An 18,232-nucleotide genomic window follows, 5' to 3' on the forward strand; every position below is an offset into this window, starting at 1 on the left:
GTTCCAGGTAGATAAGAATTTTTGAAGGACAGTATTTAAAATCACTCTACCTGCCAACACCTTGACTTTAGCCCAGTGAAACCCACTTCAGACATTTAACCTCTAAACTATGGCTGTGACATGTATATTTCCATCAGTAATGTATTAGGGTTCCAGTTTCTCTACACCTTTTATTGCCTTTCTGTTAATAGCCATTCTACTAGTGTGATGTGATATCTCATTGGACATATTTATCTAATGACTAATGATGTTGAGTATGTTTTCATATGGCTATTAGCAATATGTTTATTTTTTTTTGGTAAAATGTCTATTTAAATCTCTTGCCCATGGTATAGCCCTGAGAATAAACCTAGAATTTTTCCACTAATTTTGTACTCCTATTTTTACATTGGATTACTTGTCTTACTGTGTCATAAGAGTTCCTTATATATTCTGGATACAAGTCCTTTATTAGATATATGACTTTGCAACTAATCTCAATTATTAGCTTGCCTTTTCATTTTCTTACCATGGTATCATACTAACATAAGATGTTAGTAATATGAGAAAACTGGGAATTCTTTGTAGCATCTTTGCAATTTTTCTGTAAATCTAAAACTACCAATTTTTTCTTTTTTTTAATTAGTGGAGAAACTATTAGCGTAACAGATGATAAGGCATTTCAGCCACTTGCAATTTGTGAATCTTTTTGGATTCTAATGTGAAAAAAATGTATTTTTAAAAGACATTTACAAGACAGAAAAAAACTAAGTACAAACTGGATATCAGATCATAATATAAAGTATTGCAATTGTTTAAAAAATCTTTCTCTGTTAAAGATTCACATTAACGCCCAGGCATGGTGGCTCACGTCTGTAATCTTAGCACTTTGGGAGGCTGAGGCGGGTGGATCACCTAAGTTTGAGAGTTTGAGACCAGCCTGGCCAACATGGCGAAACCCCATTTCTACGACAAGTACCAAAAACTAGCCGGGTGTGGTGGCGCGCACCTGTAATCCCAGCTACTCAGGAGGCTGAGGCAGGAGAATCGCTTGAACCTGGGAGGTAGAGGGTGCAGTGAGCTGAGATTGCAACGCTGCACTCCAGCCCTGGTGACAGAGCAAGACTTGTCTCCAAAAAAAAAAAAAAAAAAGAAAAAAAAAGAAAAAAGATTCATATTAAATATTAAAGCATTTATAGATGGAAAAGGATAATACATCCAGAGTTTCTTTTGGAAGTGCCCCAGTGAAAAGGGAAAATTATAGGTCAGGCAAAGACGAAATAAAATGGGAATCGATCCTATTTACTGTAGTTGATTGATGGGGCTCATTCTACTGTTTCATTTCATAAATGTTTAAAGATTTCCACACACCCACCATGGAATACTACACAGCCATAAAAAAGAACAAAATCACATCCTTTGCAGCAATATGGATGCAGCTGGAAGCCATTATCCTAAGTAAATTAAAGTAACAGAAAATCAAATACTGCATGTTCTCACTTGTAAGTGGGAGCTAAACACATAGTACACATGAACATAAAGATGGGAACAACAGATACTGCGGACTACGAGAAGAGGGAGAAGGGAGGGAGGGGCTAGAGGTGAAAAACTACCTGTTGGGTATCATGCTCACTACCCAGGTGACAAGATCAATTGCATACTAAACCTCAGCATCATGCAACATACCCATGTAACAAACCTGTACATGTAATCCCTGTACCTAAAAGTTGAAAAAGAATCCCTAACAAAAAGTAAAATAAAATACAAACATTACTCATTATGTAAGGCACAACAAGCTGCAGGACTTTCCAGGCATGTTATTCTTGACACTAAAACTCAAAGTAGAAAGTAAATGATTCCTCATTTATTTCTTACTGTATGAACAAGTAAAAGGAGGCAAGACCTTCAAACCTTTAATACACTATAATTTCTCAATCCCCAGCTGTACAAGGCTTCAGTTTATATAGAACAGAAATTGAAAGAGAGCTGAATGAGTGAGCCTTCCATTTGGGTACCAGATCACTCTTCCAAATTTCAGCAGTGCCCAGACAGTCTGTTATCATCTCTGCCTTTGGAACAAACACCTATTAATACATGTTCTGATAGTTTTTCCCCCCCCCCCATCAAAACTAGTGTCAAATGCTTTTAAGGTATGAACGAGCAATTTTAAAAATGATTTATATGATGCAGTCTAAATGTTACCCAATGAGATTGAAGTGTTAAAAACTAGGTGGTAAAGGGAAATGCACTTGGATTTTTTAAATGAAAGAATTCTCTTTTAAAATATATCGCTTTGACAGCTATTTCCTGAAACATAACTAGTTCATAGCGTATAACCTTTGATTATGGGACTATATCAGGCTACCAAGGATGTCTGTAGTAAGAAGGTGGTCAAAGAAAAGAATATAAGAAACACTTGAATTTTAGAGGTAAAAGAACAGGAACCTACAAAGATGTCTAAGAAACGATTTTCAAGAGAAGGGAGGAAAAAACCTGGAGAGTAGTGTTACAAAATCAAAGAATGAATCCCAAACCTGGTGATATACCAGAATCATCCTGCCAGTTAAAAATTCAGATTCTCAAATTCCACCTTGGCAGCTTTACTTTTGTAATTAAGCTTGTTATGTAAATCATCATCCAAATTTAACACCCAACTAAATTAAATTTCCCACTGCATGTGTGTAAATTCCTAAATCTGAGAAATCTGGTGAGGGAAACAAGAGCTAAGGATGGACACAGAGAATGGGTCACTGGAAAAACTATGCTATACGATCACAAAGGATCACAAATTGTTTGCTTACTTCTGGTAAGAATGTAATATAACGTAACAATGTAGACTACCTTAATTTATCAGCAGTTTAAGACCTTTACTCTGCATATAAGACACAAATCACCCGCCTAAGAGTTAAATCAGCCATGTGGTCACATCTGTTTGACCCACAAGTTTTTTGTTTGGTTTTTGAGACAGTCTCCCTCAGAAGCCCAGGCTGGAGTGCAGTGGCACAATCTCAGCTTACTGCAACCTCCGCCTCCCAGGTTCATGTGATTCTCATGCCTCAGCCTACCGAGTAGCTGGGACTACAGGCGCCCACCACCATGCCCGACTAATTTTTGCATTTTTAGTAGAGATGGGGTTTTGCCATGTTGGCCAGGCTGGTCTCAAACTGCTGGTCTCGAATTCCCGGCCTCCGAAAGTACTGGGATTACAGGCGCGAGCCACCGTCCCTGGCCTGACTCAGTTTTTCCTTTTTTGTTTCAGGTTTTTACGTTAAGTTCAATGCTAATATTTAAATTAAACGATTTTATATAAAGTCTCAAATTGCAGCTTCTCTTGCTTTACTGATTTACTTTATCTGCGTGGTCCCTGTTGGCAGTAGAGTTTATGGCCCTACCTGTAGAAAACTGAAGACAGTTGTTATTAAATAAACTAAATTACTCTCTCAGCTCAAGTAAATTGGTGTGACATGCTACTTTTTCTTGTTTTTCAGATCCATAACAATCAAACCCCAAGGCATTCTCATACCAGAATTTTTAGACTAAGGAACTGAAAGTGGGACAGACTGTGATGTAAATAAGAAACAGCTACTGCCAAAGTGCCTACAGACAATTTATACTAAGTCCTTAAATGTGAAACATGCAGTTACTTGTCTGCCTCTATAGACCCCCATTGGCTATTATTTTGTGCCACAAGATTGTAATTTCATGTACGTAACTTCTGGGCTTAGAATATGCTAGTAGGAAAACTTTACTCTTGGCCTATAAATCAAGCAGTGTGACGAGATAATGCACACTAAATTTTGGCACAGCAATGTCAGATAATATGGACGCAAATGTTTTTAGCTATTTAACTTATTGCCAATTATGCTCATAATTGTAAAAACATTTAGTAGCAATATTCTGAAAGGCCACAAGATGGGGATATGACTCCACAAAAGTGGGTCTCCGTAAAAAGTTTTTTTAAGAAGGATGGTTTCACTAGGCCCAGTGGCCTTGAACTCCTGGGCTTAAGTGATCTTCCAGTCTCAGACTCTGAGCAGCTGGGACTACAGGCACCACATCACCACACCAGGCTCAAAGTGTGACTTTTTAAGTTATATAACAAAAAGTGAAAATGAAGTATAGAGAAAGCTTAAAGCCTGTTTATACTTTAGTGAGTAGCACATAATTTTAACTGCCTGTTCATTTGTTGTGCAGAGTATTTGATCTGGACTGGATCTATTTCCCCTTCATTTTACAGATGATGAAACTAAACCTCCAAGAGACAAATGTACCTGTAGTTACACAGACAATTATGGATAAAGCTAGAATCAAGCCCATGTCTATTAATTTCCATTGTAGCACAAGATCAGTCACACCATGTTCTGTCAAAGGAGTGATCTTTACCCCTCAAGGTCACTTTTTGAAAAAAGGGAGAGAGATCTATTGGTAAACATTTTTCTGACGTATACTGATAAAGTTTCATTTGCATAAAACTCAAAGCATCTTTTAGTAAGGATCAAATGGTCCTTTTAGTAAGGATCAAATGTCAAGGGGTTAGAAGGGAGGTAATTTTTTCTTAGCTAGCAGCAATGTTTCTAAACTCTTACCCTGCAGTAAATTACATGAAAGAGTGATTCCTCTGGAAAATAAAGTCCTTCAACCTGAAAGTAAGCCCATTCAAAATTTATCACACAGCTTCAACACTAACTGGGTCAGGAGGTCTTAACCTGTCACCCACTGAGATTTCTACCTCATATGAACGATATTACCGTTTCTGTCCTTACAAGGCACCTCTGCCCTGCTACAAACATTTATTTTTATACCTTAACTCTTCTATAAAACTATAAGACTTAGGGCAGGATCTCAAATATTTCAGGGAATTACTAAACTACTTTTAGTAAGTTCCATCTCACCTAGATTTTACAGCAGCGTTTCTCAATCTCAACATTGGCATTTGGGGTTACATTATTCTTTGTTGTGAAGTACCTTTCTGGCGCACTGTAGTATACTCAGCAGCATCTCTAGCTTTTACCCACTAGGTGCCAGAACTCTCCTACATCCTGTTAGGACAACCAAAAGTGTCTTCAGACATTACCAATAATTGGGAAGAGGGGGTGGTGGTTGCCCTAGTTGGCAGTCACTGTTCTAGAGGTTTGGCTGTAATTTTAAAAGTGAAAGTGGGGCTGGGCCTGGTAGCTCAGGCCTGTAATCCCAGCATTTTGGGAAGCCAAACTGGGCAGATCCCTCGAGTCCAGGAGTTCAAGACCAGCCTGGGCAACATGGCGAAACCCTGACTCTTTCTTTGAAAAAAGTGAAGGTGGTGTGGACTAGCTCTCCAAATTGTATGCCTGCAAGTATCAGAGGTATAAAAATCTCAGTAATTATTTGGTTGGTTACTAATGCTAAATACACACATGGGTACAATCTGCTCAAGACTATAACCTAAAAAGAATCAAATTACTCTTTGGAAAATTGTTTCCACTGTCACTCACATATTCAGTTAAGAAAGCTCCTTGCCAGCTTATGGCTTTTCTTTCACTGTCATCTAATATATTAATGTTTTTATTTAGAAATCTCTGAATCCAAGCCAATATTTCTGACTGGTTACTGATGATCTCCACAAGAATCTCAAATTCAACATATCCAAATGTGACAGCATCACTTTCCATAAGAAATTAGAACTACCTCTACAATCTATGAAGAGCCCACTGTTCATCCAACAGAGAAATTTAGTTTTCTATGTATTCTTTATGTCCTATTTTAATCTCTGTTAATTCTGTTTCCCCAGATACCTACAAAATAGAATTGGCTCACAAGCTGGAATCTTTGGCCATTCCTATTCAGATTCAAGCCATTCCCTTTAAAGATAACCAAGGCTCAGAGGTTTAAACACCTTTATTAGTGACCCTACTGCTAGCTATCATTTGTGGTACATAAAACTAAAACTTGGTTGTTTTTAGTTCAGTATTTTTTTGCATTATAGTAAGTTTCCTTTAAAATAAACAACAAACAATATATACTGGAAGCAGGGGAACCCAAACATACCTTTAAATATACCCTAATTTTCTGGAAAGAGAAGTGTTTGAAATGCTCCTAAGTACAAAATATTTTCCTTGCTTACCCTTGTTTAACAAGTTCTACCTCTAAAAAATGTTGTGTTTTTTTTGTTTTTTTGTTTTTTAGACAGAGTCTCGCTCAGTCGCCCAGGCTGGAGTGCAGTGGCGTGATCTCAGCTCAATGCAAGCTACGCCTCCTGGGTTCACACCATTCTCCTGTCTCGGCCTCCCGAGTAGCTGGGACTACAGGCGCCCACCACTACGCCCAGCTAATTTTTTTGTATTTTCAGTAGAGACATGGTTTCACCGTGTTCGCCAGGATGGTTTTGAACTCCTGACCTCATGATCTGCCTGTCTCGGCCTCCCAAAATGCTGGGATTACAGGCGTGAGCCACCGTGCCCGGCCAAAAATTTTTATTTCAAATGACTTGGGCCCTAATGTCTCACCCCCACTCTCTAAAGAACATCATCTTTGTTTTGTAATTTGAAGTTAAGGCAATCATCATTTCAGTAACTGGGTAAGTTATAAACAACCTACATCACAAAATGACCAGTAAAAATGGTATATGTTCAAACTTCACCAAGTAATCATCAAATCTTTAAAAAAGGAAATGCCATTTATCACCTAATTAGCAAAGTAAAACTCGAGTTAAAGCAAAATGTGAATATTTACTCAAAGACAACCTGTAAGGAAGCTATTAGTTATTTCTATCATTTAAAAATGTGTTCAATATGAACGCATCCCAAAGAAAATTTATACCATTCTTGGCTGAAATGTCAGCCACAGTATGTTTTCTTGAGGTTTTTCCAAGTGCCCTTCCCCTTCATTAGCCCTTGGAAAGAGAAGGACATTCTCATACATTGCTGACAGAATAAATTGCTACTATCTTTTTGGAGGTCAACTGGCAACAAACATCAGAGCTTTAAAAAAGTCAGTACCTTTTGATCCAAAAAATTAATTCTTAGGAAATTATCCAAAAGAAGTAATTAAGGATGTGTGTCAGGTAGTTTTATGAACAAGCATTCCTCACAGCACTATAGGGGACTGAGGTAAGAAGCCTCTGGAAGTGGAGAACAAGATTTTCTCTTAAGAACAATTTCTGACAGAGGCAGAATATAGCTTGAACTAGCTCAAGAAAGATGAATACTTCCAATTATCTCTCCCCTACCCTTTCAACAGCAGCCCAAGTGACTAAACGGCAACACTTTAACCAAAAACCAGAATGCCTCAAAATCCTTCACCACAGAGGTATAAACAGCCATAAACTATCTGTTGGCCCACAAGTTGACACATTTAGAAATATCTATCATCTGGGAAGTAGATGCTAAAGGAAAAGTTCATGTTTTATACAACTTTGGCTTTTTATGGGTTTAACACAGGACTGTCCAACAGATATACAAATGACATACAAAATTTTAAAATGTTTAATATCTTGGGAAGACTTCCTTGATATAACAAAAAAAGTTTAGTATTCACATTTACAAGGGGGAGAAATAATTTCAACATGTAGTCAAAATAAAACTTATTTTACCTTAAATTTTTTTTTCATTCAAGTTTAGTATCCACATTTACAATGGGGAGAAATCATTTCAACCTGTAGTCAAAATAAAACTTATTTTACCTTAAAAAATTTTTTTATTCCAAATCTTTAAATCCAGTTTACTATACTCACAGCATGGCCCAATTCAGCTACTCATTTTCCTTAGAAATATTTGATCTGTATTTACATTTCACAAAATCTGCAGTAGATCCACGTATCTAAGTTATTTCAAACATACTTAAAAACTGACCAATAACTGACTGTGAGTTTTCTTTCCTTTTTGAGACAGGGTCTCCCTCTGTCACCCAGGCTGGAGTGCAGTGGCATTACATGCCTCACTGCAGTGCAGTCTCAACCTCCTGAGCTCAAGTGATTCTCCCATCTTGACTTCCCAAGTAGCTGGGACTATAAACACACACTGACATACCCAGCTAATTATTATTTTTTTGTAGAGATGAGGTCTCACTATGTTATAGCCAAGCTGGTCTTGAACTCCTGGGCCCAAGTGATTCTCCTGCTTTGACCTCCCAAAGTGTCATGATTACGAGTGTGAGCCACAGTACCCAGCTGAGAATCAGCTTTCACACTCTAAAATTTAAAATTTAGTTCTGTCATATAAGGCACATTTTTTTTGTTTTTTAAAGGTCGTTTTTGAGACTCAATGACAAAAGGTGAACAATAATCAATTTGGTAAAACAGATTAACAGTACCCTTTAAAGCTTCTGTTTCTATTTCTACTAATGGTTTCCCCACATAGGCAATATCATCTAGACTATAGTAGAGTTTTCAATGACTCCATCATAAGGACTAGTGATGGTAACAGAGAAACTTTATCACTTTGAACTTCACAGATGTTATCAAACTGAGACACTGTATCTCCTTCTTTTACATAACATTAACAGTTACCTCTCTAATCCTTTCTTCCATGTCTGAGAGTCTGAACTGAACCTGTCCACATACAGCATTAGATGTTTTCAGAAAATGATGTGGATGACTATACTTGAATGAAGGATAATCAAAGAAATACACATAATTTGGCTTCAAAACATGAACATTACTACATGTTGGAAAACAGTGAAACAAATCAGCTGCCCAGCATTCCTGCTCCAGGTCAACACAGACTACAGCCATCTTACCCAGGAAATGGCAACTGTGCCACAGACCACAAGGTACATTTTAACTGTTCAATTGCCAATTGTAGCTAGTCATGACTGTAGTAGACAGAACAATAACATTTTGCCATTAAGTTAGGCATTGAACAGACTTAAATATAACTCTCATGTTCGCGATGGGAAGAATGTCTCTACTGGGTTACTACTGGTATTCTACTGGTTACTGCAGGCTTTGTTTAAAAAAAGGCCAATCATTTGAATAATTGAAAAAGAGTATCTCTTCAGACGTCACAGGGCTGAAAGCCATAGGGAGTACCTGGAAGAAAAAATCAGGAGTCAAAAAGATTTCCACAGGCCAAAATGGAGGATGTGGCGAAGTAAAATTTAACACAGATATTAGTTTGGTCTGGGCAGAGCTTTATAAGATTTAGAAAGAGATTTTAATTGACAATACAGATAATGTCCAACAATGTAAAATTAATTTGACCATAAATTGCAGTAACAGGAAATATATAATTTAGGCCAATAATAGTTCCCATTCTACTGATATGTGCAGTAATATTCACATAACAGAAGTCAGGATCTTTGAAATTATGATAAACAGGGAATATATCTTGATTCAATAAGATGAGTGCTTGGACTAAGTGACTTTTAAAAATCTTTTCCAACCCAGAAAGTATTGATTATTCTTTGTTTAGAGCTTTACTAAGAGTTGTATGCAATTTCAGGAAGAAATCACACCACTAATGGCAACACATGAGTCAACAATGCACACAACTGTACAGGCAGCAGTTATACTGCTAAATTACATGATGATTCTATTTACAGATAGATGCAAACACTTGATCTGATGCTTTGTTTAACTATACAACTATGGTATAGTTGTGCCACATCATTAAATACTGAAATAAATTTTATTATGATTTACTTCCCTTTTATTTTTCTTTTATTGGAGACGACAGTACATTGATTAAAAAAAAACTTACGGTGTAAGCAGGTTATATTTTATATGAATTCATCTCAACACAAGGGCACATTACAAAGTATTTGTTAAAATTCACTATCTCAATCAACAAACCACAAATTATTTGTTTCACAGAAGGAACGAGTATAAACTGTAGGTTTACAAAAGGTGTCAAATGCTACATCAGCCTGACTAGCTTTTGGTTTTACTGAAAAACAAAACAGCAATACAACCTTTAAAAAAAGTTTTTCGTTTTTTTTTTCAAGACTAGGTTTCGCTCTGTTGCCCAGGCTGAAATGCTGTGACGAGATCATGGCTCTCTGCAGCCTTGAACTCCTGGGCTCAAGTGATCCTCCTGCCTCAGCCTCCCAAGTAGCTGGAACTACAGACTTGCACCACCATGCCTGGCTGATTTTTTTTTTTTTTTTTTAAGACAGTCTTGTTCTGTTGCCCAGGCAGGAATGCAGTGGCGTGATCTTAGCTCACTACAACCTCCACCTCCCAGGTTCACGCGATTCTCCTGCCTGATTTATTGTTTGTAGAGACGAGGTCTCACTATGCTGAGATGCTAGAAATTTTCCTTCTGCCTCTTCCCAGTCCATATGCTGTCAGAGGTAACCACTGTTCTGAGTTCTTAAAGTTTTGTTTCTGACTTCAGAATCCTACATTTTAATTTTATTTGGTAAAATGGCTCCCTTTACTATTCCAATTAGTAATCTGCACTGTTCCATATTTATATTACTGCTACCTACTTTCCCATCTTAGTCATGTACTCATATTTTGTTAAAGACATTTTTTATTAGGACTAATTTGCATCTCTTTACTACAATTGAAGGCTAAATGATTTGGTTTTATTATACTTTCCATTACACTGCCTAATTAGATTGCTACCTCATTCATGGTTATCTGTGGCATACCTTCTTGCTTGAAATCACCTTCCCTAGAAAAGAGGAGATAAAAATGCCACCCACAAATTCAAACTACAATGTCCCTGGTTCACAAAAACAGCCAACCTCAAAAGGAAGTAACATCTCCCAGTATATCTCAAACTTCTAGATGTGCATATAAATTACATACAGTAGTTAATAACCAGATATTTATCTTCTATGGAGGAAAGACATGCCAATACAATGGAAAGTCCTACTGCTACTACTAATAAAAATACTCATAGTAAAAATATGAAGAAAAACCAGGTACGTTTTAAGTTTCAATATGATAGGCAATATAGGCAACAGTGTACAATTTTAAATATTTAACTGGTTTTGTGTTGGGACTTCTGCAGTTTCCAATTTTAGATATTTCAATTTACTGTTTACTTAGCTCAATATACAACAGAACACTTAGCAAATAAAATTCCATACAAAAGTCACACAATCAGGACCACTGTTTCATCTTTACAGGTCATTCCACATTAAGAGTCAGGACTATAAAACTGACCACACTGTGCACGGTGGTACAAGTTTTGGAACTGAAGGCGCTTAACTTATTTTAAACCTATACTGTTGTAGGTTCGGTATCCAAACACAAGGTTCATACAACTCATCTGTTGAGTGTCTTAAATACAGACTTAGAAGTAAAAAAAATTAAAAAGTTTCATCTCACCTGAGAGTTCATTTGTTAAGTTAAAGGGATTATTCCTGTGAAATCATCTTAAAGGTTTACAGTAAAAAATAAAATTCTAAGCTCCCAATCATAAGAAGTATTAAGAACTTCACAGGCATAGTTACTGGCATAAAGGTACAGATTCAATAATTTTAAGTTTCCTCTAAATTCGGCCAGTTACCCATTTCTAGGGATCTGCCTTCATCAGGTTACATGTAAATATTCATTTTAAACAGAGATAATTGCTTCATGAATATACTAATTAAAGGTAGATTGTGAATAATATGACTGTTCAGCTCCATTTCTATCGCCAAGTTAGGTATCAGAAAGAACATCACACCCTATAGAGTCTGAACTAGATTGAAGATTTTGGATCGAAACATACAGAATAATTTCCTGGCACCCCGCTTTGTAAATCCATGGCAATTTCAACACTGGGAACTCTTCAGCCTCGTTTTTCTTAACAGAACATGACAAATAAGTATTGAGTGCCTGACAATGAGTACAAAAATGAGTAAGAGTCAGCAGCTATGCTCAAGAAGTGCAGTATATACCACCCTTGGTGGCTCACGCCTGTAATCCCAGCACTTTGGGAGGCAGAGGTAGGTGGATCACTTGAGCAGGAGTTTGAGACCAGCCTGGCCAACACAGTCAGACCCCCGTCTCTACAAAATATTCAAAAATTAGCCAGGCGTGGTGGCACGCGCCTGTGGTCCCAACAACTCGGGAGGCTAAGGAGCGGGGACTGCTTGAGCTTGGGAGGCAGAGGTTGCAGTGGACCGAGGTCGTGCCACTGCACTCCGGCCTGGGCAACAGAGCGAGACCCTGTCTCATTTAAAAAAAAAAAAAAAAAAGAAAAGAAGAAAAAGAAGTGCAGTATAGCAGAAAAACAACATTCTCCAAATATGTTGGATTGTCATCTGAAATAGCCGAACTTCCCAGATCATGATTCCAGTGGGGTAAATACTTCTTATACCCGTCAATTTTATTTCCCCAACTGGAACTCTTTAGAACTTGATGTGAAACAATGCAGGTATTGTGAATAGTTCACGGTTCTTAAACTTTAAAGATTCTTAATACAAAACATACAACTCAACATTAGAATAAATATACAGTATTTAAAGGAAAATTAGAGTAAGGAAACATGTTACAGACCTAAGACCAAATTAAACTTTCTTTGAATCTCTTCGGGAACCTCAAACACCGATACAGAGAGATACTATTTAGGTCCTTGTTTGGGAATGTATGAGATTACGATGAAAGTGACTTTTATTTCATCCTCAAAAGGGCTGTTGAATAGTTGGAATGACTTCGTTAACTTAAAACATAGTTACGATTTCTTAATCAATTTACAGAAACAACAAACTAAGGCATCGCAGAGAGCTTTTCACGTTTATGAGCTTCATTTCTTTGAGGGTAAAGACAAGTTCCAAAACGGCTTACTGATGCAATGCTTCGGGAAAATGTTATGTAATTAATATATTAAAACTATACAACTTAATGGTAAGGAGACATTTCATAAAAATTTAAACAGTCGGTCCAAAATAATTCCTGATTTTACCTAAGAGGCAAACGATGAAAGACCGAACATTAACTTTGCCAATCACCTGAAAGGAGCAGCGTGGTAAAACTACCCAGGACCGCATCAGCACTCAGGGGCAATAGTGAACTACTGAAGCAATAGCTCCACCTACTGATCCACCCTATACTTCCTTAAACATGTTGGCACCCCAAGTCTACAGCGATCGCGCTCTCTCCCCCTCCTCCACTCGCTGTGACCCAACCCAAATCTAGTTGAGTCACTAGCTCTTAATATTCATCCCCGTGCTCTTTATTCCAATTTCTTCTTCCTCCAGAAGGTTCTGCACAGCTCCCAAGCGTGAATAAAGCTGAAAGGTGTCAAACACCGCAGTTCCAGAGTTGAGTCTGGAGGTGGAAGACAACCAAACCACTCCACCTGGAGCGGCGGGCCGGCGTGGCTCAGAGGTCCGCTCCCGGGAAGGAGGCCCCGGGCGCCTCATAATAGACTTTCCATGTTGCCCCACTCAGCCGCTTCTCTCCACTCAACCCACAATCGTCCTCCGAACCGAAACCCTGAAGCCACCGGGTCTCGCCTCTGCTGGCCCTTCAGCCCGCCAACAGCCCAAGCCTCGCCTCCGCCCCCTCCGGGAAACGAGGAAACTGAGAAGGCGAGAAATCTCCCTCCGCCGGTCTTCGCCCTGAATCTCTCCTCGCCTTCGCAGCTCTCCCCCTCTACATGGGCCCAGGCCCTTCTACCCCGCCGGCCGGGCCCTGCCCGGCTGCCCTTCCTCACCCTTTCATCTTCCCCGCCTGCTGAGGCCGTCGTTACCACCGATATCAACGCCGTCGTAGTCGCCGCCCTCAGGTCTCCGCGCCCTCAGCTCGGGCCACTCAACCCCGCAAGCCGGCCTCCTAGCCTGGGCAGGGAGCTGGGCGAGCAACGAAGGCCGCGAGAGTCGAGTGAGGGCTTGAGTCTGGTGGGGGCGGGAGTGTCTCACGCCGCCGTGCTGGTGCCGCCGCTACTCCACACGTGCACTCGGGTCTCTCAGCTCCCTCCCGCCGCTGCCGCCAGCCAGACCCGCTGCCGCGCTGTGACCTTTCACCCCGCCCCTCGCGCGCCGGCGCGTCAGCCGCCTCGCGCGCAGTCGCACTGCCGGCCTCCGCGCACCCTGCCCCCTCCACTCCGGAACGTCCATCTTTCTCCCAGACTGTGCCTTCTGGCGTCATGCTCCTCCTTCCCACCCCCTTACGACACTACTTGTGGGGCTGGCTCGGTAAGCCCTGGCGGTAAAATCCAGATTTTTCCACCCCTCCCTCTTCTCTCCCATATCCGCAAGATTGGTTTTCTCGGCCCTGTTCTTCCCGGTTTGTGGTCTCCAGAGTGACCTTCAAACGCACTTGCCTCCTAGTAGAGTTTTATAAAGCTGGTTCTTCCAAATGTAAAGAAATCTGTGTAAAGCTCAAGTAAGTTAGGTGTTTTAAAGCAAACGTGGTTAACAATCGGCCGGATAGATTGGCTGCCCTCCAGCACGCCTCAAGTTTTGAGATCACGTGATTGGCCCAAACCTCAGAGCCTGGAATTTTACCGGCGAACTCCAGAGGGACGGAACCCCACCGCCATTTCCTGTCCCTCGATCGTGGCGTGAACGTCACTTCCTTAGCAATGCGCTCTAACTCTTGCTGTCCACATTTTCCACAGTGTATTTTACAACATAGTCGTTGTGAAAATTTATCTTTTATTTCTTTAATTCAAGAAAATTAATATTCAAGGGATACGTAAAAATACAAGCCCCCCGAGATGTAGCGCGCCGGGATGGGGGAGGCAGGGCGGAGCTCGACGTCACGTGACTGGTTGGGCCCGCCCTTCCCAACCCTGTGCAGCTGAGGACTTCCCCCCGTGGTGACAGAGCCTCTGGGTCCTCGGTCTGTACGGTCTCTGCACCTCGCGCCCCAGCAGGTGAGCGGCGGCCGGTAACTGGCGAGTGGTGGGGATAGAGGGGGTGGAAGGAGGCAGAGGGGAGAGAAGGGAGAGTGTGAACGGCGACCTCCCTGCCTGAGGCTTCCTCCCCGCTGTCACCCTGCACCGGCAAGGAGCTCCTTTCTCCTTAACCCCCGCTCCCCCAAGTGTGGTCGTTCCCGCTCCTTGGGGTTCGAGATGTCCACCTTTCCCAGGGTTGGAAGTGAGTGCGGCCATTATGGTTCCCTACTCAGAGCCTTTGGGGCTTCGGGTAGCAGATCGTTTCAGCCATTTCACAGGGTCTGCAGTAGACATTAGGTCCCATTCCTTAAAGCCCGTTCTTTGGCCAAGGTCCTCACTGCCCTTGCCCTCAGCTCAGGGCTGAGGAGCGGGGAGGTAGCAAAAACCCTGGAGGCAGAGGCGTCTCCAGTGAAACAGGCTTGGGAGGGACTGTCACTGATACGGCCCTCACTGCGGAGTCACTGAGAAGCTTCCCTCCGAAGGTGCTTTCTCGGTAATTCTAAGGGTTTTATCTGACAGACCTGCAGGGAAGGTTCCGTAGATGTTCACGTGCTTCGGATGGGACTGGAAGGGTAAAAGAAGGGCTTTTACTTTTTCTTCTCTGAGGAAGAGGACAGTTGAAGGAGTACTGTCTTCAAAACGGGAGGTGTTAGTAATGCGACAGTCTCGATTGAATGAGGAGGCGTTGAAAGATGGTGTTGTGGTGTCGTGGTGTGTAGGAGGCCCAGGCTGGTTTAGGGAAAAGTGAGTAGGATTCCCTGAAACCAAAATAAGAAACTGATTGGGTCGGAACTACTGTTAAACCAAATTTATTTGGCCATATGCTGAAAGGTAGAATCAAGTCGAGATGTTGCTGTCTGCACTTGTTTTCTGCCTTCAATCCTTCCCTTTTTGTTATTTTTTCCCTAAAATATAACTTAATTGACACTCCCAATCTATTCCTTGACCGGCTTTGTGGTAAATTTAGGTTAAGTAGCATTTGTATCCCTCTTTAGCTTTCCCCATTTGTAAAACTCCCGGTGCCCTCTTCAGATTTTGATGAATAGTATTTTGTGAAAATACGGAAATTGTTGTCCAATTGAAAATACAGGTGTTGTCCAACCCAAGTACTCCCATTGCTGTAATGTATTACCAATGTTTTGACCCCAAACAATGTGCTTTAGGGAAGAATGTTTTTCAGTTTATGGTTAAACTCTTTTATTTATACTGCAAACTCAGAAAATTCCATGCTGCTTTTCAATTGGAGGTCTTACAAATGTTACAAATTTGATTTTTAAAATTTAAATTGCACCTTAATATGAAAAATTATATGCTCAGTTAAATCTTGTAGTTTTCTAACTAAGGTAATTAAAGAAGACTGCTGAAAAATGAGGAAGATGGAATCATCTTTGAGTGGTGGATGTGACTGATTTATTTTTGTTTTTCTGTGTCTTCCAAATTCTGTACAATAAACTGGTCTTATTTTGTTAAGGAGAACAAAAAGTTAAAATTCTACAGTAGTAGCAATTTAACAAAGTATTTTTATGGTAAGTTCAAAATACATAACCTGCCTTATTTTGATGCTCCTTAATAGAAAAAAACCTCGAAGATGTTGCTTTCCCCAAGTAATGAAGATTACTATTATCTCTTGTGGATTTACCATTTTAACATTTCGTACTTAAGACGCATACTGGGCAATAGGCTAATATATTGATACATTTATGTCACCATGCCTGCTGTAGATATATATATGTAGTTTTATCTATTAATTTTCTCCATAGTAAGGTTCCATGTGGTCTGGAAGTCCTAACTAGTCCTGTCTGGCTGAGACCAAAATGGGAAAGGGAAAACCAGCTAGAAGCATTGGCTGCTAGAGGGGAAAATGTCAGTATGAAAGTGGTTGGATGAGTCTGCAGTTTTACTTCACAATTCCCCCAGTTTTAGAGAACTTGTGAAAGCAGTAACTTAGACCACTGATGAAATGTAGATTAGTAGTGGGAATTGGTGACTACATTGCTGGTAAGGTTAAATGTGAAAAAAAAACTTTGACATTATACACAGATCTCACACACACATACACAGGATTGGAAGCCTGGAAAACATTTCTGAGACTAGCATTATCAGTTTTCGAGTGTTACATGTAGAAATCTTAACATTTATTAGGGCATTGTGCTATAGTCCACCATTACATAAAACATAAGGGTTTAGTTTTGTTTTAGGGCCCTTGGCACTTCTGGTTTTCTTTTCCTGAGGCCTTTCTTGTTTTCAGTGCCTTTATAGATTTTTGCCACCACTAAGAATGCTTTCTTCCCCCATGGACAGAGGTAGCCACTCAGTCCTATAGACTTCTAATCATCATCATCATCTTTTCTATTCTTCTACTTGTACTTCTAGCATTGTATTTAATTGCTGTTTCCTGAGCAGTTCCTCAGCAAATCATAAAGCTTCCAGGACTGTGAACTATAGTACTATTGTGTCTTCAGCACCAGAATACTGAAGTACCTGATAGGTACTCAGTAAATTGTTTATTGAATGAATGTTGGACAATTAGACAAGGAAATTAAACCACTTTAATTTTTGCAGATCATAACTCTTCCTAAAGTTGTGCACTAAATGTTAGCTTTTAAATATAAACTGGTAATAACCTTCCAAATGTATGGTCAATACAATAGATAAAAACCTCAGATGACTTTATTAAGGCTAAGACCAACTTATTTTCACAACATGTTTGTTTACTAGTAAATATGGTTCTCATCAAAATATGGGAGAGAAGGGAAGAGGAATGAATTGTACTAAATGAAAAAGTGGCTCTGCATGATCTCTAAGTGGACTAGCACTAGACTAAAAGTCAGAGGATCTTCATTCAGCTCTGCCACTTTAGTTATATGTCCTTTTAAGTAATGCTGGGGAGGGGTTCAGGTTTGATACTTACGAACCTTCCTGTGACATAGTCCCTAGGTAATCTATGTGACAATATCTTGAAAACTAAGTGATGTCTGTAATCCCAGCACTTCGGGAGGCCAAGGTGGGCAGATCACAAGGTCAGGAGATCGAAACCATCCTGGCTAACATGTTGAAACCCTGTTTCTACTAAAAAAATACAAAAAATTAGCCAGGCATGGTGGCACGCACCTGTAGTGCCAGCTACTTGGGAGGCTAAGACAGGAGAATCGCTTGAACCCGAGAGGTGGAGGTTGCAGTGAGCCAAAATCACGCCACTGCACTCCAGCCTGGGCGACAGAGTGAGACTCCATCTCAAAAAAAAAAAAAAACTGGTGTGTAAAATGGTAAAGCAATGTAGCTCAGACTTTACATGAATTGATTTCCCAGTCATAGAGACCTAGTTGAAGTTCTGGCCTTACCACTTAATAACTATGACTTTGGACAGTGTACTTAAGTAAGGTTAAGTTTTCTCATGTTTAAATCTATACCATAGGTGCTATTAAGTTAGATCATGAATGTATAATGCCTAGAACATATTTTGTAAAAAAAAAATTTTTAATTAATTTTACTGATAACTA

The 18,232-nt window shown here is 40.0% G+C and overlaps 2 protein-coding genes across 7 annotated transcripts in view; one reads left to right on the forward strand and one right to left on the reverse strand.

The window, feature by feature from the left end:
* Positions 1-13,906, reverse strand: part of NAA50 (N(alpha)-acetyltransferase 50, NatE catalytic subunit) — a 28,897-nt gene extending 14,991 nt beyond the window's left edge. The window contains exon 1 of one of the 3 annotated variants that reach the window (XM_025374755.1): positions 13,548-13,906. In XM_025374755.1, the coding sequence (XP_025230540.1) occupies positions 13,548-13,555 (8 nt within the window). In that variant the 5' untranslated portion in view covers positions 13,556-13,906. Of the gene's footprint in view, positions 1-13,347; positions 13,395-13,547 lie in introns of those variants that run through there. The other 2 variants (XM_025374754.1, XM_025374756.1) reach the window with 2 other exon arrangements.
* A 624-nt stretch (positions 13,907-14,530) lies between these two features.
* The window catches only part of ATP6V1A (ATPase H+ transporting V1 subunit A), a 61,795-nt gene continuing 58,093 nt past the window's right edge, over positions 14,531-18,232 (forward strand). For all 4 annotated transcript variants that reach the window (XM_025375415.1, XM_025375416.1, XM_025375414.1 and 1 more), the window contains exon 1: positions 14,531-14,711. The gene's annotated coding sequence lies outside the window, so the exon portion shown is untranslated. The remainder of the gene's footprint in view (positions 14,712-18,232) is intronic.

Source organism: Theropithecus gelada, chromosome 2 (genome assembly GCF_003255815.1).
Source record: "Theropithecus gelada isolate Dixy chromosome 2, Tgel_1.0, whole genome shotgun sequence".
NCBI classification, from domain to species: Eukaryota; Metazoa; Chordata; class Mammalia; order Primates; family Cercopithecidae; genus Theropithecus; species Theropithecus gelada.